Source organism: Scyliorhinus canicula, chromosome 10 (assembly GCF_902713615.1).
Source record: "Scyliorhinus canicula chromosome 10, sScyCan1.1, whole genome shotgun sequence".
In the NCBI taxonomy this organism is placed as follows: Eukaryota; Metazoa; Chordata; class Chondrichthyes; order Carcharhiniformes; family Scyliorhinidae; genus Scyliorhinus; species Scyliorhinus canicula.
Window position 1 is genome coordinate 138,666,664 of NC_052155.1, and position 27,526 is coordinate 138,694,189.

General features: G+C 47.5%; 1 protein-coding gene across 1 annotated transcript; it reads right to left on the minus strand.

Moving 5' to 3' along the window:
* Positions 1-3,637: 3,637 nt before the first annotated feature.
* LOC119972679 (tumor necrosis factor receptor superfamily member 11B-like) lies at positions 3,638-13,933 on the minus strand. The gene is made up of 4 exons (XM_038809782.1): positions 13,816-13,933; positions 8,944-9,316; positions 7,219-7,401; positions 3,638-4,715 (listed from the first exon to the last, which is right to left on the minus strand). Exons 1-4 carry the CDS (start codon positions 13,831-13,833, stop codon positions 4,387-4,389), a joined length of 903 nt encoding a protein of 300 aa, XP_038665710.1. The 5' UTR covers positions 13,834-13,933; the 3' UTR covers positions 3,638-4,386.
* Between the last annotated feature and the right edge of the window lie 13,593 nt (positions 13,934-27,526).

Here is a 27,526-nt window from a genome sequence, read left to right on the forward strand (position 1 = left end):
TTAGAGCCGGGACTGTGGGCGGAAGCTCTAAGTAGGGTCAACTTCTCCTCATCATGTGCCAGGCTCAGTTTAATCCAGTTTAAGGTGGTCCACCGGGCACACATGATGGCGGCGAGGATGAGCAAGTTTTTTGGGGTAGAAGACAGATGTGCGAGGTGTGCGGGAAGCCCAGCAAACCACGTCCATATGGTTTGGGCATGCCCGAAGCTTGGAGGGTTCTGGCAAGGGTTTGCCAGGGCAATGTTCAAGGTGATAGGTATGCAGGTGGTGCCGAGTCCAGAGGTGGCGATTTTATTTTATTTTAGGTGGCCTGTGAAGACAGAGCCATTTGGGAAAATGTCTAGTTTTTCACCATGTTAATGTTTAATGTTTACTGTTCTTTTTCTGTTTTTGTTATAAAATTTTACAAATACTTCAATAAAAATATTTTTTAAAAAAAGAAATAATTCAATTGAATTATTTTGCCCAAGCAAAAGGCGCTGAACCAAATTAAGGGTCCATAAATAAAATCACGGAAAAGATAGTTTTCAAATGAAGAAAAAGTGCATGCAAGTCTCACCTTTACACATTATTCCCCTGCTGGGGTTTCTACTCTTTCCCAGACCTTGGAGATGCAGGGTTAAATTGGGATGGGTCAGACAGAAAATGATGAATGGAATTCTGGGTACCTTTGCATGCGACATTTCAATTCTGGAGTAGCACTGTGGGAGGAGTTTGGGGAAGCCCCTGGCAGGATAAAATTTGTGCGAGGGGGAATGTTGAAAACATTCTGACTTTTGAATAAATCTTGTGGGCTCATTTGCTGCAATTTGTCCCTCTTTGCTTAAAGTCTTAGGCTTTTCAGACAGAAATTTGGTGAGCAATAGTGTTAGCAGACTAGTCAGGTATTTTGCATTTTTACAGTAAACATTGTTGTGATCGGATATAGTATTGCCATTACCTGTTGACGCATTAGTGATCAAGATTACTCACCACCACACAACTCTTATCTGTTGCAAATTTACAGTTTTGTTGATTTGTCTGCTACTGCTTTTATTATAATCTAATAGCCTGAGTCCTTACATAACTGACAGTCTGAGGCTCCAACTATTTAAGAAACAAAATGCCAGATTTGCACCGACACTCCTGACTAATTCCAGTCTTTAAAATCAAAATATTTGTTATAGAATACTTCCTCCCAACTTTGACTGTACCTGATCTAAATCTTCAGGTTATGATTTGTACAGGCAGCCCTCGGACTTACGAAATGACTGGTTCCTGAAAACCTTGTTGTAAGTCATATAACGTCATAAGTCGGAACCCATTTTCCCAGAGGACCAATGTTATAAATGGGGATTGTTTCCTGAACCGAGGCTAGAAATCACTTATGGGGCATCCAGCGGTCAAGAGCTCTCAACTCTTGCCCTGTCAAGTCGCTGGAGCAGCTTGTATGCCTGCCCTAGTTCTTAGTTAGTATGGGGATGCAATGACGCTTTCAATCACTGCCAGGCAGACTGAGTGACAGACTGAGTGACAGCTTTGCAGAACACCATCACTCAATTTGAAAGCATAACCTGAACCTTCCTGCCGCTTGCCATTCCAACTCACCATCTTTTTCCCATACCCACATGTCCATTCATGTGGGGTGGTGTCTTCCATGGAAGCAGATCACGACACTCTTTAAAGATGGAGCCCCAATCTCTGTGGAGTTTAATTTGCCAGCCCTATCAGGACCAGCCCTGCCAGAGTCACAGCGCAAACCACAGCCCTGGATTTATTTTTGACAGAGTGTCAGAAAATCTGGTCAGAAAACTTGGCTGTGTTTCTGGAGACAAACGCACCAGTTTTCAGTCAGAACACTTTGCCATTTGGGGGGGAAAATTCCCATAGAATTTCTACAACGCAGAATAAATCCTTTTGGCCTATTGAATCTTGCACGGACCCTCTGGAAAAGCACCCTACCTAGGCCTACTTCACTACCCTATCCCCATAACCCCATTCAATCTGCACATCTTTGGACACTAAGGGGCAATTTAGCATGGTCAATCCACCTAACCTGCACATCTTTGGGCTTCCACCCACTAACTCTGTTTCTCTCTCCACAGATGCTGCCAGACCTGCTGAGTTTTTCCAGCATTTTCTGTCTTTAGATCACTGTCAGATACCTGTATAACCTTGAACAGCTGTGAGTCTGAGTGTATATTAAATACAACATAAGCAAACATATAAATGCATTAAAATCATGATGGTTGTGCCAAAACAATTTATCAGAATATAACACTCATTTCTGTCCTAATAAAGGCAGTTTGATCTAACCAGTCATGCAGGTGGACAGTGCAGAACATCTGGCGCACATATGAAGATGCTGGTCTGGTGTTGTAAAGTCGAAATTGGGTATCAATTTACAAATCTTGGAAGTGCCGTTCTTCATAACTGGAACGTCAAAAAGTCGAGGATTGCCTGCAGTTGCTTTGTAAAATGGCCTCCATATCAATAGCTTGGATTTATATTGCACACATGCAGCTAGTGAATCAATGTCCCACTAGCACTTAGATTCATTTCCTCTCACCCCTGCACCAATGTTGTCTTCTGCACTCTGTTCTCAAGAAAGCAGTAAAATAATCAGTTGAACTATACTGGCAAGGGTTAAAAATACACGTCTGGTCAATTGCTCCTTTGAGTTAAATATAGAATCCCTACAGTGCAGAAGGAGGGCATTCGCCCATCGAGTCTGCACTGACCTATCGAAAGAACGGGGCCTCACGGTAGCATGGTGGTTAGCATCAATGCTTCACAGCTCCAGGGTCCCAGGTTCGATTCCCGGCTGGGTCACTGTCTGTGTGGAGTCTGCACGTCCTCCCCGTGTGTGCGTGGGTTTCCTCCGGGTGCTCCGGTTTCCTCCCACAGTCCAAAGATGTGCGGGTTAGGTGGATTGGCCGCGCTAAATTGCCCGTAGTGTAAGGTTAATGGGGGGATTGTTGGGTTACGGGTATACGGGTTACGTGGGTTAAGTAGGGTGATCATTGCTCGGCACAACATCGAGGGCCGAAGGGCCTGTTCTGTGCTGTACTGTTCTATGTTCTATGTTAACACACTACCGAGACCCACTCTCCCGCCCCATAATCCTGCGCATTGATCATGGCCAATCCACCTAATCTTTGGACTGTGGGAGGAAACTCATGCAGACACGGGGAGAAAGTGCAAACTCCACACAGCCATCCAGGTTTGGAATCAAACCCGTGTACCAGCCGCTGTGAGGCAGCAGTGCTAACCACTGTGGCACCCTGCCAGAGTTATTTGTGAATTGAATGGTCAAATCCAGCTACTGTATTGAAACGTAAAGATTATGCACATCAGAATAATAAAGTAAATATGACACTAGTAACAAACAGGAGAAGCAACACTCATGAATACACCAGGATTTGGACAGCAAGGCATACTAAACAATTTAAAGTTTAAAAAACATATTTAAAATGGATTCTGAATAAAACCATAAAATTGAGAAACATTCCTTAATATTGTAAAATGTAGATGGTGAAATAGTATTGGACAAGCTTGTGCCATCAAACAATGAAAGTAAATTGGAGAGAAAGAGACATGCTATCCAAGTTTTTCAACTTGCGCACATTAAGATAGCTCGCAAAAATAACAACAGTAATTTGGATTTGGATTTGTTTTATTGTCACATGTACCGAGGTTCAGTGAAAAGTATTATTCTGCGTACAGTCCAGACAGATCATTCCGTACATGAAAAGAAACATATAAGAGATGTAGGAAGAGGATCGGTATGAGAGAGCTCGCAGAGTTGCCATGCTCCAGCGCCATCTTGCTTTCCTGTATTCTGGAGAACCGCAATTTATACTGCATGAGAAGAGAGTGCTGATAGGTTGGCAAGTGGACTGGGTTTGGTGGAGGCGTTGCCATGGCTGCAGCATAGAACAGTTAACTGCCCTGCTTTGTTCAAATTCAAATTCTTTTTTCAGCAATTGTCAAGTTCCATAATACCAAACAAAAATATATTCTAATATGGCTGCTTCATTGTCACTACAGTGGAAACTTTGTTAAGTTCCTATACAAATGTGCTAACAATAGCTTAGCTATTACTAAAAAGAGAGACTTGTGACTGACGATTCTTTGTCTTGCTCCCAAGACAAAGGCCCAATTTCAAACACTCACAAGAATTTATACTCCAGGAGAAATGAATGCCAATTGGTGGGTGAGGCATTGCGATGAAGAATGTAACAGGAACTTTAGTGAGAACACACTGTGATAATTAATTATACAATAATGCTTGACTGGCAATGAAAAGTTATGAACACTGGTTTGGTTTTAACGAGTATTCTTTAGTTATGACAAAACTAAATTTACCGGAGCCGCATTCCGCTACTTTCAAAGCATTACTGCCCACTAACTTACTGAAAGTGCACAATTTGCCTGCTGTGCATTGACCTTATCTTTGAGGAACTTTTTTGACACTTTCCTTGCAACTTTATTAAGTTTGGCAGCCCTCAGAATTTTTACTAAATCTTCTGCGGTTACGTTTTCACCCTGCTGTTTCTTCCATTTGTCAAGGAAAAGCATAACCTGTTGATGCTCTTGCTCGTCATTCCATGTTTGCCGCATGTTTCTTCTGGTCTCATTGAGGAGTGCCTTCCCAAGACTGAACACTTTCCGTTCGTCGATTTTTTGCCGTGCCACAAAGTTAAAAAGTGCCTGTTCACACTCTGTAAACCCCTCTGAAACATAAAATGAAGTCAATTTTCATTTAGATTTGATTTCAATTCAAAGCTTAGATGGAATCATTTCTCAGAAATGTTAAGAATAATAGCTGGTTAGCAGGCTGTTACAAAGTTACAAAATCAGTTTTGCATTGCCATCATGCCGTGTCATAACTCTCGCGTTCTGATTCTCAGTTAACTAGGGCATTTTTTGTCAAAGTGCTCATGTTGGAAGGCTATGCTATAGGTTACATGGAGAGTAATGGATGGTCAGGAATGAATCACAAATATCGATGCAGGCCATGGCTGCTTTAAAGTCACAGGAAACATGGGGGAGGTGATTTTCAACAGTCTTTCATTTCTGAATTAATAGCTAAGCAGCTAAGGACCTTAAATAGCTTAAAAAGAAAGCTGTTTGAGTGATGAAAGTAAAAGTAGTCTTTGCACCAAATTGCCTGGCTGCAGTTTAGAAAGAGGAATGCACTGCATTGCAAGAGGCAGTTGGAATGTTACAGCACAAGGTGAAGCAACATGGGGCTGGATTCTCAACCCTGCCGTGCCACATTTCTGTTTCACCCCGCCGGCGAGGCGCTCCGTTACACCGGCTGGTCAATGGGTTTTCCCATTGTGGGGCTGCCCCACGCCATCGTGAACCCCCGGGCTGTCATCAAAATGGAGCTTCCCGCCTGGGGAATCCAGTCCATGATGTTTCCTATAAATTGCCGTTAAGTCCCAGGAGTATGACAGCTATTGGCTGCTATACTGCGTGCAACCTGCGTTGTTCAATGCTTATCGATTTTGCAGTGGGGTTGCCCTTGCCCAATCTACATAGGAATTAGGCCCACAAAAAAATTAATTGGGTCCCTTTTTAGGTGGAAGCTTATTCCAGGTACCGGGCCTTTTCAATCATGCATTTCATGCCTGTTGAAGGGCCTTTTGCTGAAATTACCATTGATGTGGGCTGTGGAATTCTCCAATGGACCAGAAGCAAGTTAGGAGAAGTAAAGGTGCAGCACACCAGCAGAAGTCCTCTTTCAACTCCACAGGAGTCACACTTGGACCTCACCCCCCTGTATCTTTCCCTCCTCCCAGTCTAACATAAAGGCTGTGACTAACAAAGTGGGCAGCCTCACATTTATCTCCTCATTAGGACAATAGTTCATAGAATTTGCAGTGCAGAAGGAGGCCATTCTGTCTATCGAGTCTGCACCGGCCCTTGGAAAGAGCACCCTACCTAAGCCCACACCTCCTCCCTGTCCCCGTAACCCAGTAATGCCATCTAACGTTTTTTAGACACTATGGGCAATTTAGCATGGTCAATCCCATCTTACCTGCACATCTTTGGACTGTGGGAGGAAACAATAGCACCTGGAGGAAACCCAGGCAGACACGGGGAAAACATGCAGACTCTGCACAGACAGTGACCCAAGCCAGGAATCGAACCTGGGACCCTGGAACTGTGAAGCAACAGTGCTAACCACTGTACTACCATGCACCCCCTGCCTGCCAAGGAATGGTCAGTGCCGATAGCTTCTGCTGAATTTGTTGATGAGGCTTAAGGGCCAATTTCCATTGATCCTTGAGCCTTTCAATGCAGGCACACGCTGGTCTCATTGCACTGAAAAGAGGCTCAGAGGAAAATTTGCCCCATGATATTTATAGATTTGGCAAACTAATGCTCAGAAAAAAATATTGGTGAGGGTCAGTGCTGGTACATGTCTGTTAGTGTTTTCACAGGGGATTTTCATAGTAACTTCATTTGAAGCCTACTTGTGCCAATAAGCGATTTTCATTCATTTAATTTCATTAGTGTAAGTACAATTGTGGTATTACAGATTCAGCAGGCCAATCTAAACACCTGAGCATGATATAAGGTCTGGGTGTCATCCTGAAAATGTAGATCAGTAGGACCGTACATGTGGCCGCCATATTTTAACCTACAACAAAATGAATACGTTCCTCCATATCAGCAGAATACAGATCTTACACTAACTCAGTCCTTCTACTTTTCTGAATGACAATGATTGGAGGGCCTACGTGCTTTCCCATCAGAAGAAAAACCAAGGTAAATTTTCCCAAAGTCAAATTTTCATTACAATAAGACAATGAAGTAAGCAAGTTGGCTTGCTTTCTGTTTAAACACATGTTTGCGGCTTTCACAAAAGAACAGGGTCACCTTGGTACACAGAGCAGATGTGCATTCTGCCTATAGTTATTTATATTAGCAACTCAATACAATGTGCAGATTTGTTTCCACTTCTGTGTCATTTAATGTGGAGATCTTTGAATAATGCACCAATAAATATTCAGACAAAATGAGGCAATGTTTTGTTCCTCCCTTTCCAACAAACTATCGTAGTCTTGACTATCTAGTTACAAGGGTGTATTACATGAACGTAAAAAATGTTTCATCCTGAACTACAATTACAAAGCTTGCTGGTTAGCCTGGAGGGGTACAATTTAACTGTTGCACATGTTTCATTCAATTACACATGTAAATATTTTTTTGTTGTTGAAATACCTCTAGCGCCATGGGGCTGGCAGGGGCTGCACAAATTATCATGCCACACAGTGCCAAGGATATCCAGCTTGAGGCCCAGTTCGGTGCAGTTTGTGTGTTTCTTACATGCCGCAGTGGTAGAACTCACTGAAGAGAAGAAGCCCCGAGCACATTTCCCACAAACTGTGTCTGCGTATGGTGTGCCTGATTAACAAAAGCAGTTAAGTGAATTCTACTTCAAGAAGTACACACAAAAATAAAAAAAACACAAAAAGTTGAATAACATAAAGGAGGAAAAAAATTATTTTGGAATGAATCAAGTGTTATAAATTCAATAAAACTACTAGACGTTTGTCTTCATTTTGGAAGTAGAATGCATTCAAAGCATTATTATGCACTCAGGTCTACTAAAACAAGGAGGATCAGAAATGTTCATTTATGAGTGATCACATGCTCCAAGTGTGTAAGATAAGTTAGGCAAACAAGATGTGCAAAGACAATGAGTGCGATTCAGCAACCCTGTCGTGCCCGTTTTGGATCAGGCCGTAATGGGCGAATCGTTCACGAGCCTCAAATCGGGCTCTGCGCCGGGCGCAGAACCTCATGGGAGACACCCGACTCCTTCCACCCAGTGCGATCTGGATCTCTCCCTCGCTGGGTTACATGGTGGTACCCTGGTGTGCTCCTGGCACATGGCATGGTGCCAGGATGGCAGTGTCAGTGTGCCCAGCTGCCATGTATGTATTTTCTTTTTATTTTATTTTCATGTACTAAATGATCTGTTTTAGTTGCTCACAGAAAAATACTTTTCACTGCACCTCGGTACACGTGACAATAAACAAATCCAGTCCAATCCAATGTTGGCACTGCCAGGATTCGGGCCCGGTGGGGCCTTTCCATTTAGAGGTGGGGGTTCCTGGGGGCCTTCCTGAGGTTGGGGTGGTGAGATTTATTGAGGGGGGGGGGATAAAAACCCAAAGGAGGGACCCGAAAACGTGGGGAGAAAGATCGAAGCTGCCGCTCAAAATGGGACACCCGATCTGTGAGGAGCCTTTCCTGCTGACAGGAAATCCCTCTAAGTGCGGCCTCGGCAGAGAGAATCTCCCTGAGACCAAAAACAATGGCAAAGTGCCGTTGAATACAGAAATATTTCTTGGCACATAAACACCCTGCTAAACGCGCTGTTCAGTGGACTTTAACTTGAGTCTGCTGAATTGTGCCCAATACCAGAACTGATATGTCATAAGTATCAGAAATGACTGGACAGGCTGGGGTTTTTTGAAAGAGAAAGTTGAGGGGTGTCAGAATGGAAGTTTTGAAATAGATTTGCTAAGGTGGATATGATAAAGATACTTTCACTTGAAGTGGAGGCCAAAATGAGAGGCCATAAGTAGAAGATAGCCCTTAAAAAATCCAATAAAACATTTGGGAGAAACTTCTTTACACAAAGAGTGGTTAGAATATGGAAGTTGTTACCACGTGGCATGATTGAGGTTTATAGAATAGATAGCTTTAGGGGAAGGTATATGAATACATAAGGGAGAAAGGAACAGAAGAATATACAGATAGTGTTAGATAAAGTATGGTGTGAGGACACTCGTATGGAACATAAACACTAACACAGACCAGTTGGACTGAAAGGCACTTTTCTGTGAGCTAAATTCTGTAATAGTTTTCAATTTTGTAAATACAAACAAAGATGTACATTTAAACTCGGTAAATTACAAAAAAAGCACATGATGGTACCTGCATTTTTCACTCCATATCCAGGGAGACATTCTTTCTGCTTCATACAAAATTCATATTTCCAGAAGAATCCATCTTTGCATGTGCACACTCTGTTGTGAGTCGCATTACATTCATGCTTAATGTATTGACTTTCTTTGCAGAAGTTATTGCAGTATTGGCATTTTTGTAGGTAATTCCAAAATTGAGTATAATGATTCGCTGAGCACGGTGCACAGATGGTGTCATGGTCATTTGTACAATGCCCCTTCATATATTGTCCTGGAGGGCAGCGGCTGCAGGTTCGGCCTTCATATTGAAAGGTAGGTACTGATGCCAGGCATTTCTCTGTACTTTCATAAATAATAAAGGCAAAAGCCAAGCTGAGCAATGACTAGGGAGAAAGAAAGGTTAACTTCAATTATAGAGGCAGTATCTCTTTGGACAATCAATGCAGCCCTACATTTAAAACTATGACAGATTAGTACTCCGGCTCACCAAACTAAAATGACATGTCTGTCTTGGGAGGGGGAAGAGGGCAATGGTGAAGAGCTTCAACGATGACCGCCTGACTCATCTACAGAAAATTGTAGACTGCCAACAGTTTAAAATAAATAAAGTAAGGGTGGGATATATCCTACTACAGATTCAATTATATTGAAAGAAACTATGTTATTTAATTGTCTTCTCCTATATTATTTAGTGACAGGCAGTTTTCTGTTAACATTGGAGAATAAAAAGGAAACTAATCCTCTTCCAGTGAGTGGAGATATTTGCTGGCTGAACCTATATTGCCATAATGAAAGTTTTTTTCCCTCCACAGTGGGTGGATGAACAGAAGGATTTCTTTAAAGTATAGTGACCTGACATCTTGAGTCCCTGCAATGCAGCACTCCAGAGTTAATAGCGTGCAGTTTCTGTTTCTCACACCCTGCAAATAGAGTAGCTGGTCTCAGTCATACTGTTATGGGGAAGTATTGAATTCAGCAAGCAATTCCTCAACGTCAGGGTAGATTGATTGATGGCTGAGTTAATCCTGACATGTGAGTTACATAAAAAGAAGTCCCACATACCATCATTCATAAAATGTTAATAAGAACATAGAACATAGAACATAGAACGATACAGTGCAGTACAGGCCCTTCGGCCCTCGATGTTGCACCGACATGGAAAAAAAACTAAAGGCTATCTAACCTACACTATGCCCTTATCATCCATATGCTTATCCAATAAACTTTTAAATGCCCTCAATGTTGGCGAGTTCACTACTGTTGCACGTAGGGCATTCCACGGCCTCACCACTCTTTGCGTAAAAAACCCACCTCTGACCTCTGTCCTATGTCTATTACCCCTCAATTTAAGGCTATGTCCCCTCGCGCTAGCCACCTCCATCCGCGGGAGAAGGCTCTCGCTGTCCATCCTATCTAACCCTCTGATCAGTTTGTATGCCTCTATTAAGTCACCTCTTAACCTTCTTCTCTCTAACGAAAACAACCTCAAGTCCATCAGCCTTTCCTCATAAGATTTTCCCTCCATACCAGGCAACATCCTGGTAAATCTCCTCTGCACCCGTTCCAAAGCTTCCACGTCCTTCCTATAATGAGGCGACCAGAACTGTACGCAATACTCCAAATGCGGCCGTACTAGAGTTTTGTACAACTGCAACATGACCTCATGGCTCCGGAACTCAATCCCTCTACCAATAAAGGCCAACACACCATAGGCCTTCTTCACAACCCTATCAACCTGGGTGGCAACTTTCAGGGATCTATGTACATGGACACCGAGATCCCTCTGCTCATCCACACTACCAAGAATTTTACCATTAGCCAAATATTCCGCATTCCTGTTATTCTTTCCAAAGTGAATCACCTCACACTTCTCCACATTAAACTCCATTTGCCACCTCTCAGCCCAGCTCTGCAGCTTATCTATGTCCCTCTGTAACCTGCAACATCCTTCCGCACTGTCTACAACTCCACCGACTTTAGTGTCGTCTGCAAATTTACTTACCCATCCTTCTGCGCCCTCCTCTAGGTCATTTATAAAAATGACAAACAGCAACGGCCCCAGAACAGATCCTTGTGGTACGCCACTCGTAACTGAACTCCATTCTGAACATTTGCCATCAACTACCACTCTCTGTCTTCTTTCAAATAGCCAATTTCTGATCCACATCTCTAAATCACCCTCAATCCCCAGCCTCTGTATTTTCTGCAATAGCCGACTGTGGGGAACCTTATCAAACGCTTTACTGAAATCCATATACACCACATCAACTGCTCTACCCTCGTCTACCTGTTCAGTCACCTTCTCAAAGAACTCGATAAGGTTTGTGAGGCATGACCTACCCTTCACAAAACCATGCTGACTATCCCTAATCATATTATTCCTATCTAGATGATTCTAAATCGTATCTTTTATAATCCTCTCCAAGACTTTACCCACCACAGACGTTAGGCTCACCGGCCTATAGTATTTTATAATACTATAAAATATGTATAATATTTTAAATATTTTATTTAAAAAAGTGATTTTTCAAATCAAATCCTGGTTTTAAAGACTATTTCATAGTAAATGGGAAGCATTTACTGGGCAGCACGGTAGCATTGTGGATAGCACAATGGCTTCACAGCTCCAGGATCCCAGGTTCGATTCTGGCTTTGGTCACTGTCTGTGCGGAGTCTGCACATCCTCCCCGTGTGTGCATGGGTTTCCTCCGGGTGCTCCGGTTACCTCCCACAGTCCAAAGATGTGCAGGTTAGGTGTATTGGACATGATAAATTGCCCTTAGTGTCCAAAATTGCCCTTAGTGTTGGGTGGGGTTACTGAGTTATTGGGATAGGGGGAGGTGTTGACCTTGGTTAGGGTGCTCTTTCCAAGAGCCGGTGGAGACTCGATGGGCTGAATGGCCTCCTTCTGCACTGTAAATTCTATGATAAATTCTATGATTATATCAGGTAAGACTTTGAGAATTTAGCTTGCCTGGTGTTTGAAAAATATTTAGACAAATATATCTGTTTGTCTTTTGTAAGTGGATTTTTATGTTAATTGCATGATAATCATTTAGATAATTATTACAAAACTAAATGTTGAGATTCTGAGTTTAGATGCCTGTTTACTGCATGCATCATTAATTTCCCAATATCTATGGTGGCAGATGAAGCTCCCCATCAGAGGTGCAACACAGAACATTTCCTCAATGAGTTGAGGGTATGGAAAAGAAAATGGACTGTAGGGAGTTGTGCTTCCAAAGGGTCAGAGGGTCAGGTTTAGGGAGGGGGGGGGGGGGGGGGGGGGAAGGGAGTCGGATTATCTCAGGATGGGTCAGGTTGTGGGTAGTAAGTTTGGAGCTGGTCAGTTCAGGGTGTTAGTCAGTTTGGGGGCATAATCAAGGGGGTGAATGGGTCAGGAAGGAAGTTGGATCTTGTCGGGAGGGGTCGTTGGGTTGAGGGAGCTTGGTCAAGTCAGGGTGGTGGTCTAATCAGGGTATTCAGGTCTGACGTTTGATTTGAGGGTCGGTTATGCTCCTCAGTTCAGTTAGTCTGGCTGATCACAGAGTTAGACCAGGTTTTAACCAGTGTAACATTTCCAGGGTAAGTATAAAGGCAAGTCCCACACATCTAGTCCAAGTGTCTGTCCTGAGCTTAGTTTTGGACACGTTTGTGAGGGTCCTGGGAGAGGAAATCAGCTTTTCAGAGGTTTAAGCTTCCCAGACAATTAAATTAAGTGTCTGTGTGTCAGGACTTCTATGGGTCATGATAGACATCTCCCAACTTCAGTCCAGATTTTGCTATTTTGGACATCAGAAGATTGGGGCCAATATGTTCTTTCCCTCTGCAGCCACTTTACTGAACTATAGGCCGCTTGCTGGAAAAGCTCCGTCATCTGCAATGAACACCAACACTTCTGACCATTCTGGGAGCTAATCCTGAGCCCAATCACCTCAGAAAACAATACATGAACTGAAGTAACCTTTGAGAAAGCAAGATCATTTTCAATTAAAACAAATGTCTTACAACATATTTGTTTTCATTACGTGTGGAGTTTGCACATTCTCCCTGCATCTGTGTAAGTCTTACCCCCACAACCCAAAGATGTGCAGGGTAAGTGGATTTGCCATGCTAAATTGCCCTTAATGGGAAGAATAATTGGGTACTCTAAATTTAAAATATATATATTCGGTTTCTAGAGTATCATAGAATCCCTACAGTGCAGAAGGAGGTCATTCGGCCCATCGAGTCTGTACTGAACCTCTGAAAGAGCACCCTACCAAGGTCCACTCCGTTCCCCCCCCCCCCCCCCCCCCCCAGTCACTTTGCTAATATAGCATCTAATTATTCTTAAATAGTTCTAGCAGTAACCACCACTCCAGCCTGAATCTCTGATAACAGATGACAACTCAGCAGACAAGAGGGGGACATCTCAATTCAAAAACCTGCTACATAAATAGAATGAGGAAGACAAAAAAAAGTTAAAGTATTGCATTTATATAGCGCTTTTCAGGACCACCAGCGTTTCAAAGTGTTGTACAGTCATTAGAGTGTTTTTGGAAGTGTAGTGACTATTGTAATATCGGAACATTAAAAAAATTAATTGAAAATAAAATAGGTTTCTGCCTTGCGAGAACCAAACCAATGTACCATTCACAAATAAATTATGATTGGTGCCGGTCACTTTCCTGTCAATTTCAGCACCTGCTTGTCCCGATCCCAACTTCATTGTTTGACTTACACATGGTGAAACAGTGAAGCACTCCCGCCTAAACTCTACGATAATCACGCCGAGGTCTTCACTATTTTAGTAGTAATCCCCCCTATATTCCCTCCATTCAGCTGTAATGCAATCTCTGCCCTGTCCATCATTCTGTATTCCGTCCAGTTTACTACTCACCGCTTTGCTGAGCTCCATCTAGCTCTTTGATGTGCTGCACAGGCGGGCGGATGCTGGATTCTATTCCCGAACCTGCAGAGGGTTTAAAGGCTCAAAGATCGTGATGGGAAATCCCCATTTTTGCGGACCTCCCTCCTTTGAGCTTACTCGTCCTCATTGGTTCGAAAGTGTTCAATAAAAAGCGATACTCATCAGCAGCAAAAAATCCTTTTGGGTGAATTGACTGATCAAACGCCTTATCAAAGTTTTGAACCAAACTGAGTGATGCAGGTCCTAAATTGACTCCCCCCCTCCCCAACCAGGTGCTGCTCCATCTAAAAATATAAAGCAACAATACTGTGGATGCTGCAATTCCTGAAACCAAAGTATAAATATAGAGCATAGAGCAAATTTCACAGCATCGGTCAAAAGGACAGACACGCTGGCATTCATCGACATGGCAACATTTAGGGGCTAGTGGAAGTGTTTATTGAAGCATTTGCCACTCTCAGGAAGTATACATTCAACTCAGTTCTTACTACAGGTCCATTTGTTTTATATTTATATCTTTCAATTTGGAAATGACGGTGCAAATTAATAATCTACATCAAGCAACATTATTTTCACGCGTCAGCCTTGATAGTTGTCTTCACACGGCATTATGAATAGGGGTGGAGGGGTTGACTTGGGATATTTTAGTGTGCCAGCCCTGACAGTGTGATGCCATTCTGTGCCTGTGGGTCACCCGCAGCATTAACCACGCAGCCAGTTTTGAAGAAGTGGAGGAAACTGCGCTCAGGAAGTCCCGCAGATGCTGCTTCATCGAGCTCAGAATAAAATTGCATTGTCACAAAAGTATCGGAAGCCTGAATCATCATCCTCTTTTTAAAAAAGAATAAACCTCTTCAGAACAAAACCGAAAGCCACCCCATCACCGTTGTTTTTTCAGCTCTCACTGGTGCGATGTGTACATGGCAGCGTTATTCTGTGTTTCTTTTGTGTTGTTTTGAAATCGCCCTTTCTGAGGAGATAAACTGGAAATGTCGTTTCCCGTTAGGATTCACTGCGGGGGACGAGTTTGGCACGCTGATTTATTCTGGTGTCCGAATTTTCCACAGCCATCTCCCCATCACACTCACATTATTCACAGCGTTTTATCCGAGCCAGTTCCCTCCCTCCGAGGCCTCCGAGTTTAGCCGTACCCTCCATGCTCTCTGAGTTTAGCCGTACCCTCCATGCTGCCCGAGTTTAGCCGGACCCTCCATGCTGCCCGAGTTTAGCCGTACCCTCCATGCTGCCCGAGTTCAGCCATACCCTCCATGCTGCCCGTGTTTAGCCGGACCCTCCATGCTGCCCGTGTTTAGCCGTACCCTCCATGCTCTCCGAGTTTAGCCGTATCCTCCATGATGCCCGAGTTTAGCCGTACCCTCCATGCTGCCCGTGTTTAGCCGTACCCTCCATGCTCTCCGAGTTTAGCCGTATCCTCCATGATGCCCGAGTTTAGCCGTACCCACCATGCTCTCCGAGTTTAGCCGTATCCTCCATGCTGCCCGGGTTTAGCCATACCCTCCATAGTGCCCGATTTTAGCCGTACCCTCCAATGCTGCCCAAGTTTAGCCGTACCCTCCATGCTGCCCAAGTTTAGCCGTACCCCCCATGTTCTCCGAGTTTAGCCGGATCCTCCATGCACTCCGAGTTTAGCCGTACCCTCCATGCTGCCCGTGTTTAGCCGGACCCTCCATGCTCTCCGAGTTTAGCCGTACCCGCCATGCTGCCCGAGTTTAGCCGTACCCTCCATGCTCTCCGAGTTTAGCCGTACCCGCCATGCTGCCCGAGTTTAGCCGTACCCTCCATGCTGCCCGAGTTTAGCCGTACCCTCCATGCTCTCCGAGTTTAGCCGGACCCTCCATGCTGCCCGAGTTTAGCCGTACCCTCCATGCTCGCCGAGTTTAGCCGGACCCTCCATGCTCTCCGAGTTTAGCCGGACCCTCCATGCTGCCCAAGTTTAGCCGTACCCTCCATGCTGCCCGAGTTTAGCCGTACCCTCCATGCTCGCCGAGTTTAGCCGGACCCTCCATGCTCTCCGAGTTTAGCCGGACCCTCCATGCTCTCCGAGTTTAGCCGTACCCTCCATGCTGCCCGTGTTTAGCCGGACCCTCCATGCTGCCCAAGTTTAGCCGTACCCACTATGCTCTCCGAGTTTAGCCGTACCCTCCATGCTGCCCGAGTTTCGCCGTACCCTCTATGCTGTCCGAGTTTAGCCGGACCCTCCATGCTGCCCGAGTTTAGCCGTACCCTCCATGCTGCCCAAGTTTAGCCGTACCCTCCATGTTCTCCGCGTTTTGCCGGATCCTCCATGCTTCCTGAGTTTAGCTGTACCCTCCATGCTCTCCAAGTTTAGCTGTGCCCTCCATTCTGCCCGAGTTTAGCCGTACCCTCCATACTCTCCGAGTTTAGCCCTACCCTCCATGCTGCCCAAGTTTACCCGTACTCTCGATGCGGTCCGAGTTTAGCCATACCCTCCATGCTCTCCGAGTTTAGCCGTACCCTCCATGCTGCCCGAGTTTAGCCATACCCTCCATGCTCTCCGAGTTTAGCCAGACCCTCCATGCTCTCCGAGTTTATCCGTACTCTCCATAGTGCCTGAGTTTAGCCGTACCCTCCATGCCCCGCCGAGTTTAGCCATACCCTCCATGCTGCCTGAGTTTTGCCGTACCCTCCATGCTCTCCGAGTTTAGCCGTACCCTCCATGCTGCCCGAGTTAAGCCGTACCCTCCATGCTGCCCGTGTTTAGCCGTACCCTCCATGCTCTCCGAGTTTAGCCGGACCCTCCATGCTGCCCGAGTTTAGCCGTACCATCCATGCTGCCTGAGTTTAGCCGTACCCTCCATGCTGCCCGAGTTTAGCAATACCCTCCATGCTGCCTGAGTTTAGCCGTATCCTCCATGCTCTCCAAGTTTAGCCGTACCCTCCATGCTGCCCGAGTTTAGCCGTACCCTCCATGCTGCCCAAGTTTAGCCGTACCCTCCATGCTGCCCAAGTTTAGCTGTACCCTCCATGTTCTCCGAGTTTAGCTGGATCCTCCATGCTCTCCGAGTTTAGCCGTACCCTCCATGCTGCCCGTGTTTAGCCGGACCCTCCATGCTCTCCGAGTTTAGCCGTACCCGCCATGCTGCCCGAGTTTAGCCGGACCCTCCTTGCTGCCCGTGTTTAGCCGTACCCTCCATGCTCTCCGGGTTTAGCCGTACCCTCCATGCTGCCCGTGTTTAGCCGTACCCTCCATGCTCTCCGAGTTTAGCCGTATCCTCCATGCTGCCCAAGTTTAGCCGTACCCTCCATGATGCCCGGGTTTAGCCGTACCCTCCATGCTGCCCGCGTTTAGCCATACGCTCCATAGTGCCCGATTGTAGCCGTACCCTCCATGCTGCCCGAGTTTAGCCGTACCCTCCATGCTGCCCACGTTTAGCCGCACCCTCCATGCTCTCCGAGTTTAGCCGTACCCTCCATGCTGCCCGTGTTTAGCCGTACCCTCCATGCTCTCCGAGTTTAGCCGTACCCGCCATGCTGCCCGAGTTTAGCCGTACCCTCCATGCTGCCCGAGTTTAGCCGTACCCTCCATGCTCTCCGAGTTTAGCCGGACCCTCCATGCTGCCCGAGTTTAGCCATACCCTCCATGCTGCCCGAGTTTAGCCGTACCCTCCATGCTCTCCGAGTTTAGCCGGACCCTCCATGCTGCCCGTGTTTAGCCGGACCCTCCATGCTCTCCGAGTTTAGCCGTACCCTCCATGCTGCCCGTGTTTAGCCGGACCCTCCATGCTGCCCAAGTTTAGCCGTACCCACTATGCTCTCCGAGTTTAGCCGTACCCTCCATGCTGCCCGAGTTTCGCCGTACCCTCTATGCTGTCCGAGTTTAGCCGGACCCTCCATGCTGCCCGAGTTTAGCCGTACCCTCCATGCTCTCCGAGTTTAGCCGGACCCTCCATGCTGCCCGAGTTTAGCCGTACCCTCCATGCTGCCCAAGTTTAGCCGTACCCTCCATGCTCTCCGAGTTTAGCCGGACCCTCCATGCTGCCCGTGTTTAGCCGGACCCTCCATGCTCTCCGAGTTTAGCCGTACCCTCCATGCTGCCCGTGTTTAGCCGGACCCTCCATGCTGCCCAAGTTTAGCCGTACCCACTATGCTCTTCGAGTTTAGCCGTACCCTCCATGCTGCCCGAGTTTCGCCGTACCCTCTATGCTGTCCGAGTTTAGCCGGACCCTCCATGCTGCCCGAGTTTAGCCGTACCCTCCATGCTCTCCGAGGTTAGCCGTACCCTCCATGCTTCCTGAGTTTAGCCGGACCCTCCATGCTCTCCGTGTTTCGCCGTTCCCTCCATGCTCTCCGAGTTTAGACGTACCCTCCATGCTCTCCGAGTTTAGCCGTTCCCTCCATGCTCTCCGAGTTTAGACGTACCCTCCATGCTCTCCGAGTTTAGCCGTTCCCTCCATGCTCTCCGAGTTTAGACGTACCCTCCATGCTCTCCAAGTTTAGCTGTGCCCTCCATGCTGCCCGAGTTTAGCCGTACCCTCCATGCTCTCCGAGTTTAGCCCTACCCTCCATGCTGCCCAAGTTTACCCGTACCCTCGATGCGGTCCGAGTTTAGCCGTACCCTCCATGCTCTCCGACTTTAGCCAGACCCTCCATGCTCTCCGACTTTAGCCGGAACCTCCATGCTCTCCGAGTTTATCCGTACTCTCCATAGTGCCTGAGTTTAGCCGTACCCTCCATGCTCTCCGAGTTTAGCCGTACCCTCCATGCTGCCCGAGTTTAGCCGTACCCTCCATGCTCTCCGAGTTTAGCCGTACCCGCCATGCTGCCCGAGTTTAGCCGTACCCTCCATGCTCTCCGAGTTTAGCCGTACCTTCCATGCTGCCTGAGTTTAGCCGTTACCATCCATGCTGCCCGAGTTTAGCCGTACCCTCCATGCTGCCCGAGTTTAGCCGTACCCTCCATGCTCTCCGAGTTTAGCCGTACCCTCCATGCTCTCCGAGTTTAGCCGGACCCTCCATGCTGCCCGAGTTTAGCCGTACCCTCCATGCTCTCCGAGTTTAGCCGGACCCTCCATGCTGCCCGGGTTTAGCCGTACCCTCCATGCTCTCCGAGTTTAGCCGTACCCTCCATGCTGCCCGTGTTTAGCCGGACCCTCCATGCTGCCCAAGTTGAGCCGGACCCTCCATGCTGCCCGAGTTTAGCCGTACCCTCCATGCTGCCCGAGTGTAGCCGTACCCTCTATGCTCTCCGTGTTTAGCCGTTCCCTCCAGATAAACGCGGGCAGCATGGAGGGTCCGGCTAAACTCGGAGAGCATGGAGGGTACGGCTACACTCGGGCAGCATGGAGGGTACGGCTAAACTCGGACCGCATGGAGGGTATGGCTAAACTCGGGCAGCATGGATGGTACGGCTAAACTCGGAGAGCATGGAGGGTACAGCTAAACACGGGCAGCATGGAGGGTACGGCTCAACTCTACAGCATGGAGGGTACGGCTAAACTCGGAGAGCATGGAGGGTACGGCTAAACTAAGGCAGCATGGAGGGTACGGCTAAACGCGGAGAGCATGGAGGGTACGGCTAAACTCGGGCAGCATGGAGGGCACAGCTAAACTTGGAAAGCATGGAGGGAACGGCTAAAGTCGGAGAGCATGGAGGGTACGTCTAAACTCGGAGAGCATGGAGGGTACGTCTAAACTCGGAGAGCATGGAGGGTGCGGCTAAACTCGGAGAGCATGGAGGGTACGTCTAAACTCGGAGAGCATGGAGGGTGCGGCTAAACACGGAGAGCATGGAGGGTACGGCTAAACTCGGGCAGCATGGAGGGTACGGCTAAACTCGGAGAGCATGGAGGGTACGGCTAAACTCGGGCAGCATGGAGGGTACGGCTAAACTCGGCGGGGCATGGAGGGTACGGCTAAACTCAGGCACTATGGAGAGTACGGATAAACTCGGAGAGCATGGAGGGTACGGCTAAACTCGGGCAGCATGGAGGGTCCGGCTAAACACGTGCAGCATGGAGGGTACGGCTAAACTCGGGCAGCATGGAGGGTCCGGCTAAACACGTGCAGCATGGAGGGTACGGCTAAACTCGGAGAGCATAGAGGGTACGGCTAAACTTGGGCAGCATGGAGGGTCCGGCTAAACACGGGCAGCATGGAGGGTACGGCTAAACTCGGAGAGCATAGAGGATACGGCTAAACTTGGGCAGCATGGAGGGTACGGGTAAACTCGGAGAGCATGGAGATAACGGCTAAACTCGGGCAGCATGGAGGGCACGGCTAAACTCGGAGAGCATGGAGATAACGGCTAAACTCGGGCAGCATGGAGGGTACGGGTAAACCCGGGTTGCATGGAGGGTCCGGCTAAACTCGGAGAGCATGGAGGGTGCGGCTAAACTCGGAGAGCATGGAGGGTACGGCTAAACTCGGAGAGCATGGAGGGTACGGCTAAACTCAGGCAGCATGGCGGGTACGGCTAAACTCGGGCAGCATGGCGGGTACGGCTAAACTCGGAGAGCATGGAGGGTCCGGCTAAACACGGGCAGCATGGAGGGTACGACTAAACTCGGAGAGCATGGAGGGTACGGCTAAACTCGGAGAGCATGGAGGGTACGGCTAAACTCGGAGAACATGGAGGGTACGGCTAAACTCGGAGAGCATGGAGGGTACGGCTAAACACGGGCAGCATGGAGGGTACGGCTAAACTCGGAGAGCATGGAGGGTACGGCTAAACTCGGGCAGCATGGAGGGTATGGCTAAACTCGGGCAGCATGGAGGATCCGGCTAAACTCGGAGAACATGGAGGGTACGGCTAAACACGGGCAGCATGGAGGGTACGGCTAAACTCGGAGAGCATGGAGGGTACGGCTAAACTTGGGCAGCATGGAGGGTACGGCTAAACTTCGGCAGCATGGAGGGTACGGCTACAATCGGGCACTATGGAGCGTATGGCTAAACCCGGGCAGCATGGAGGGTACGGCTAAACCCAGGCATCATGGAGGGTACGGCTAAACTCGGGCAGCATGGAGGGTACGGCTAAACCCAGGCATCATGGAGGATACGGCTAAACTCGGAGAGCATGGAGGGTACGGCTAAACTCGGGCAGCATGGAGGGTACGGCTAAACTCGGAGAGCATGGAAGGTACGGCTAAACTCAGGCAGCATGGAGGGTATGGCTAAACTCGTCGGGGCATGGAGGGTACGGCTAAACTCAGGCACTATGGAGAGTACGGATAAACTCGGAGAGCATGGAGGTTCCGGCTAAACTCGGAGAGCATGGAGGGTACGGCTAAACTCGGGCAGCATGGAGGGTACGGCTAAACTCGGACCGCATGAAGGGTATGGCTAAACTCTGGCAGCATGGAGGGTACGGCTAAACTCGGAGAGCATGGAGGGTACGGCTAAACTCGGGCAGCATGGAGGGTACGGCTGAACTTGGGCAGCATGGAGGGTCGGGCTAATCTCGGAGAGCATGGAGGGTACGGCTAAACTCGGGCAGCATGGCGGGCACAGCTAAACTTGGATAGCATGGAGGGTACGGCTAAACTCGGAGAGCATGGAGGGTACGTCTAAACTCGGAGAGCATGGAGGGAACGGCTGAACTCGGAGAGCATGGAGTGTACGTCTAAACTCGGAGAGCATGGAGGGAACGGCTAAACTCGGAGAGCATGGAGGGTTTGTCTAAACTCGGAGTGCATGGAGGGTACGGCTAAACACGGAGAGCATGGAGGGTCCGGCTAAACTCAGGAAGCATGGAGGGTACGGCTAAACTCGGAGAGCATGGAGGGTACGGCTAAACTCGGGCAGCATGGAGGGTACGGCTAAACTCGGACAGCATAGAGGGTACGGCTAAACTCGGAGAACATAGTGGGTACGGCTAAACTTGGGCAGCATGGAGGGTACGGCTAAACCCGGGCAGCATGGAGGGTACGGCTAAACTCGGAGAGCATAGTGGGTACGGCTAAACTTGGGCAGCATGGAGGGTCCGGCTAAACACGGGCAGCATGGAGGGTACGGCTAAACTCGGAGAGCATAGAGGGTACGGCTAAACTTGGGCAGCATGGAGGGTCCGGCTAAACACGGGCAGCATGGAGGGTACTGCTAAACTCGGAGAGCATGGAGGGTCCGGCTAAACTCGGAGAGCATGGAGGGTCCGGCTAAACTCGGAGAGCATGGAGGGTACGGCTAAACTCGGGCAGCATGGAGGGTACGGCTAAACTCGGGCAGCATGGAGGGTCCGGCTAAACTCGGAGAGCATGGAGGGTACGGCTAAACTCGGGCAGCATGGCGGGTATGGCTAAACTCGGAGAGCATGGAGGGTCCGGCTAAACACGGACAGCATGGAGGGTACGGCTAAACTCGGAGAGCATGGAGGATCCGGCTAAACTCGGAGAACATGGAGGGTACGGCTAAACTTGGGCAGCATGGAGGGTACGGCTAAACTCGGAGAGCATGGAGGATCCGGCTAAACTCGGAGAACATGGAGGGTACGGCTAAACTCGGGCAGCATGGAGGGTACGGCTAAACTTGGGCAGCATGGAGGGTACGGCTAAAATCGGGCACTATGGATGGTATGGCTAATCCCGGGCAGCATGGAGGGTACGGCTAAACTCGGGCATCATGGAGGGTACGGCTAAACTTGGAGAGCATGGAGGATACGGCTAAACTCGGAGAGCATGGAGGGTACGGCTAAACACGGAGAGCATGGAGGGTATGGCTAAACCCGGGCAGCATGGAGGGTACGGCTAAACTCGGGCAGCATGGAGGGTCCGGCTAAACTAGGGCAGCATGGAGGGTACGGCTAAACTCGGAGAGCATGGAGGGTACGGCTAAACTCAGAGAGCATGGAGGGTACGGCTAAACTCGGAGGCCTCGGAGGGAGGGAACTGGCTCGGATAAAACGCTGTGAATAATGTGAGTGTGATGGGGAGATAGCTGTGGAAAATTCGGACACCAGAATAAATCAGCGTGCCAAACTCGTCCCCCGCAGTGAATCCTAACGGGAAACGACATTTCCAGTTTATCTCCTCAGAAAGGGCGATTTCAAAACAACACAAAAGTAACACAGAATAACGCTGCCATGTACACATCGCACCAGTGAGAGCTGAAAAAACAACGGTGATGGGGTGGCTTTCGGTTTTGTTCTGAAGAGGTTTATTCTTTTTTAAAAAGAGGATGATGATTCAGGCTTCCGATACTTTTGTGACAATGCAATTTTATTCTGAGCTCGATGAAGCAGCATCTGCGGGACTTCCTGAGCGCAGTTTCCTCCACTTCTTCAAAACTGGCTGCGTGGTTAATGCTGTGGGTGACCCACAGGCACAGAATGGCATCACACTGTCAGGGCTGGCACACTAAAATATCCCAAGTCAACCCCTCCACCCCTATTCATAATGCCGTGTGAAGACAACTATCAAGGCTGACGCGTGAAAATAATGTTGCTTGATGTAGATTATTAATTTGCACCGTCATTTCCAAATTGAAAGATATAAATATAAAACAAATGGACCTGTAGTAAGAACTGAGTTGAATGTATACTTCCTGAGAGTGGCAAATGCTTCAATAAACACTTCCACTAGCCCCTAAATGTTGCCATGTCGATGAATGCCAGCGTGTCTGTCCTTTTGACCGATGCTGTGAAATTTGCTCTATGCTCTATATTTATACTTTGGTTTCAGGAATTGCAGCATCCACACTATTGTTGCTTTATATTTTTGGATGGAGCAGCACCTGTTTGGGGAGGGGGGGGAGTCAATTTAGGACCTGCATCACTCAGTTTGGTTCAAAACTTTGATAAGGCGTTTGATAAGTCAATTCACCCAAAAGGATTTCCTGCTGCTGTTGAGTATCGCTTTTTATTGAACACTTTCGAACCAATGAGGACGAGTAAGCTCAAAGGAGGGAGGTCCGCAAAGATGGGGTATTCCCATCACGATCTTTCAGCCTTTAAACCCTCTGCAGGTTCGGGAATAGACTCTAGGAATAGACGGGTTTAGCCATACGCTCCATAGTGCCCGATTGTAGCCGTACCCTCCATGCTGCCCGAGTTTAGCCGTACCCTCCATGTTCTCCGAGTTTAGCCGTACCCTCCATGTTCTCCGAGTTTAGCCGGATCCTCCATGCTCTCCGAGTTTAGCCGTACCCTCCATGCTGCCCGAGTTTAGCCGTACCCTCCATGCTCTCCGAGTTTAGCCGTACCCTCCATGCTGCCCGAGTTTAGCCGCACCCTCCATGCTGCCCGAGTTTAGCCGTACCCTCCATGCTCTCCGAGTTTAGCCGTACCCTCCATGCTGCCCGAGTTTAGCCGTACCCTCCATGCTCTCCGAGTTTAGCTGTACCCTCCATGATGCCCGAGTTTAGCCGTACCCTCCATGCTCTCCGAGTTTAGCCGTACCCTCCATGCTGCCCGAGTTTAGCCGTACCCTCCATGCTCTCCGAGTTTAGCCGTACCCTCCATGCTGCCCGAGTTTAGCCGCACCCTCCATGCTCTCCGAGTTTAGCCGTACCCTCCATGCTGCCCGAGTTTAGCCGTACCCTCCATGCTCTCCTAGTTTAGCCGCACCCTCCATGCTCTCCGAGTTTAGCTGTACCCTCCATGCTCTCCGAGTTTAGCTGTACCCTCCATGCTCTCCGAGTTTAGCCGTACCCTCAATGCTCTCCTAGTTTAGCTGTGATTCTCAGCTCTTTCACAGGATTTCACCGTGACCGTTGTTTCTCATAGGGGTTTACTGCAATGCTCATGCTTTGTCCAAGGATTCGGCATTGTGTTAGCCAAGAAAGAACGTGCATTTATGTAGCGCCTTGAGCCACCTCAAAGGCCTTTCCAATCAACTGCAATTTTGACGACTTGCAATGTCGAGAGACGCCACCACGAATTTGCACATAGCAAAATCCCGCAACAATAAATGAACAATCTGTTGTTGGTTGAGAATAATATATTGGCCAGGACAATTCCCCTGCTTTTCTTCAAAATAGTTCACCTTTAGGGGGCAGGTTTATTGTCAACTGAAAGGTCGCGCCTTTGTTAGTGGAGCATTTCTTCATGACTCCACTGGCTTACTGGTCCTAGATATGTTCAAGTCTTTGTTAGCAGGGCTTAAACCCACTACATCCAACTGGGTGGTAAGGCTGACAACGGCGGGCAATAGTAAACACAACAGTTACTTTCCAATGCGAAAAGTCAAAGCTCCTGGTGCAAGAGGTGCCCTTCCACTTTGCTTTGTTTTTATTCCTCGCGGTCTAATAACTTGATTGCAGTAATGTGTGTTGAATAACTTTGGAGGGGCAGAAATCTGTCCATTCTCTTACCATTGTAATTCTAAACACATATGTTATGGGCAAAGCACATGGAAACAAAGTGAAGTGACTTTCTTAGACTTCAGTTTCCCAAGGACGTTACCTGTCAGTGCTTCTTTAGAGAATAGGCGAAGTCATGTGTTGTCAGAAACATCATTAATACTTTAAGTCTAAAAAAACAAGTTACAATTACAGAGTTGCAGGACCTCGGAATGTGGCGACTAGGGGATTTTCACAGTAACTTCATTGAAGCCTACTCGTGACAATAAGCGATTTTCAACTTCATTGCAATGTTAATGTAAGCCGACTTGTGATACTAATAAAAATTATTATAATGCCTCCAGAAGTCCAATTTTCACACAGGCACATAGGAGAGAGAAAGACAATAGTGTGTAAGATGTTGAAACTTGTTGGAGGCACCATTTACACCGCATATTTCCACACACAGAAAATTATACACTAACCCTTTCAGAAGTTATAAAAGAAAATTACATATTGAAACTCGGTGATTTAGTCAAAACAAAACACAGTCACAAACAGGTAGCACAAAGACACATAGGTCAGCATCTTCCCAGACAAGTGGATACAGGTTTGGAAGGTGAGCGGGGTGGGAAAATGCAGGATATTGATGTCAGGCTGTGATTCTCGACATGTCCACCACCCTGTTTCAGTTTTGCTTGGGACAGTATTGAATGTAAGCGGGGAAGCCCCTTGGATCTGTTGGGCAAGTAATTAAGTAATTGTTGAGGTTGTTAAGCAGCCCCTTTAACTCTGAATCCTGGATTTTTTTCAGGCATGACACCAGCTTTCTGATGTGTCAGCAACTCGCCGAGGTCATGTGCCGGCAGAAAGAGCTTCTTCCGTGAAACTGGCAAGCTGGGAAGGCTTTGATCAGTTACACTGAAGAATCCCAGACACGGCCAGGCTGCTGTTCAAAACATGTCCTTCTCTCAGAAAGTGTTTTGGTTACTTGACAGGTGATTACAAACATTTTGGAAGGCACGTCACCTGTCTAGCAGTTCACTCACCTTTGTTGTGGACTCACCTTAAGAGACTGTGGCAGAATCTTCGGGTCCTGCTGATAGCGAACCCCTGCCGTGGCAGCGATGGGGTGCAAACAAGGGGAAATCCTGTAGACGGCGGCAGGACCGGAATATCAAGGGCAATAAATAAGTGTGACACTTCAAGAAGCTGATGGTTGGTGAATGGCGTTAAAGGAGGACATTTCAATCCAAGATTTCGACAAAGAACTCAACATTTTGTAGGGAATTTTGAAATAAAGTAAATCATTAGAGGGAGCGAAATCTTTGTCAATAATCCTACCAGGCGTCCGCCTGGAAAAGGCGTATAAAGTAGGAGATGTTTGGAAAGTTCAGTGCAGTAGACGGTGAAAACAAACACTCAAAAAAGACTCCGGTCAAACATCAGCCGATTTGCCTCGGAGGGTGGCAAATCCCGTTCTGTAAGTCATATCTCACATAACCGAGCTTGGTGGGTAGACTGACAGAGTAAGACAGATGTAAATGTGCTCAAACAAAAAGAGAAAATACTGGATAATCTCATCAAGTCTGCCATAATCTGTGGAGAGAACAGCGAGCTAACATTTCGAGTCTGGATGACTGGCGAAATAAATGTGCCCATTTACCCCGTGGTGTGTGTATTCATGTTCCAGTTCAAGTTATAATAAAGAACCCGTGTTGGCCTGACCATGTGTATATTTTTCATCTTCAAAAGATACTTGAGAATTATCACTACCTAGTCAATCAAACAGGGATGAGTGTGCAACCATTATGGCAAGATATTGAGTTTAATGAGTGTTTAAGATAGAATATGACACACTAATTATAGAGCAAAAACATGCAACCATGACAAGAAGCAAGTATTGGTCAAGATCAGACAGAATAGTTGGCATATGTGATCAGTCCTTTTGTTCTTCATCTTGACATCTCAAGCCTCTTCGGTGTGTTTGGCCAGAGCCTTCCTTGAGAGTTCACTGCCTACTGCAAAGAACTTTCCAAGTGTCTCTTATTTTATACCTTTTAACCAGGAGAGCACCTGGAAGGATTATTGATCAGGATTTTGCTCCCTATAAATATTTACTTTATTTCAAAATTCCCGACAAAGTGCTGAGTTCTTTGTCTCAACCTTGGAATGAAGGGTCTGCTTCAATGTCCCTTAATGCCTTTCACCAACCATTTGCTTCTTTAGCCGTCACACATATCTACTGACCTTGATCAATCAGCCTTATCTCATCTTTCCATGTCATGTCTCAAGCTGTCCTCCCTGACCAGTTTCATCCGCCCCATAACATTTCATCTCCAACACCAAAATAACTCCCAAAAGTTTCATTATTTGTATCTCTTCCACTATCAGTTATTTAAGTGTAAGACCTGCTAATAAGCTGTTCA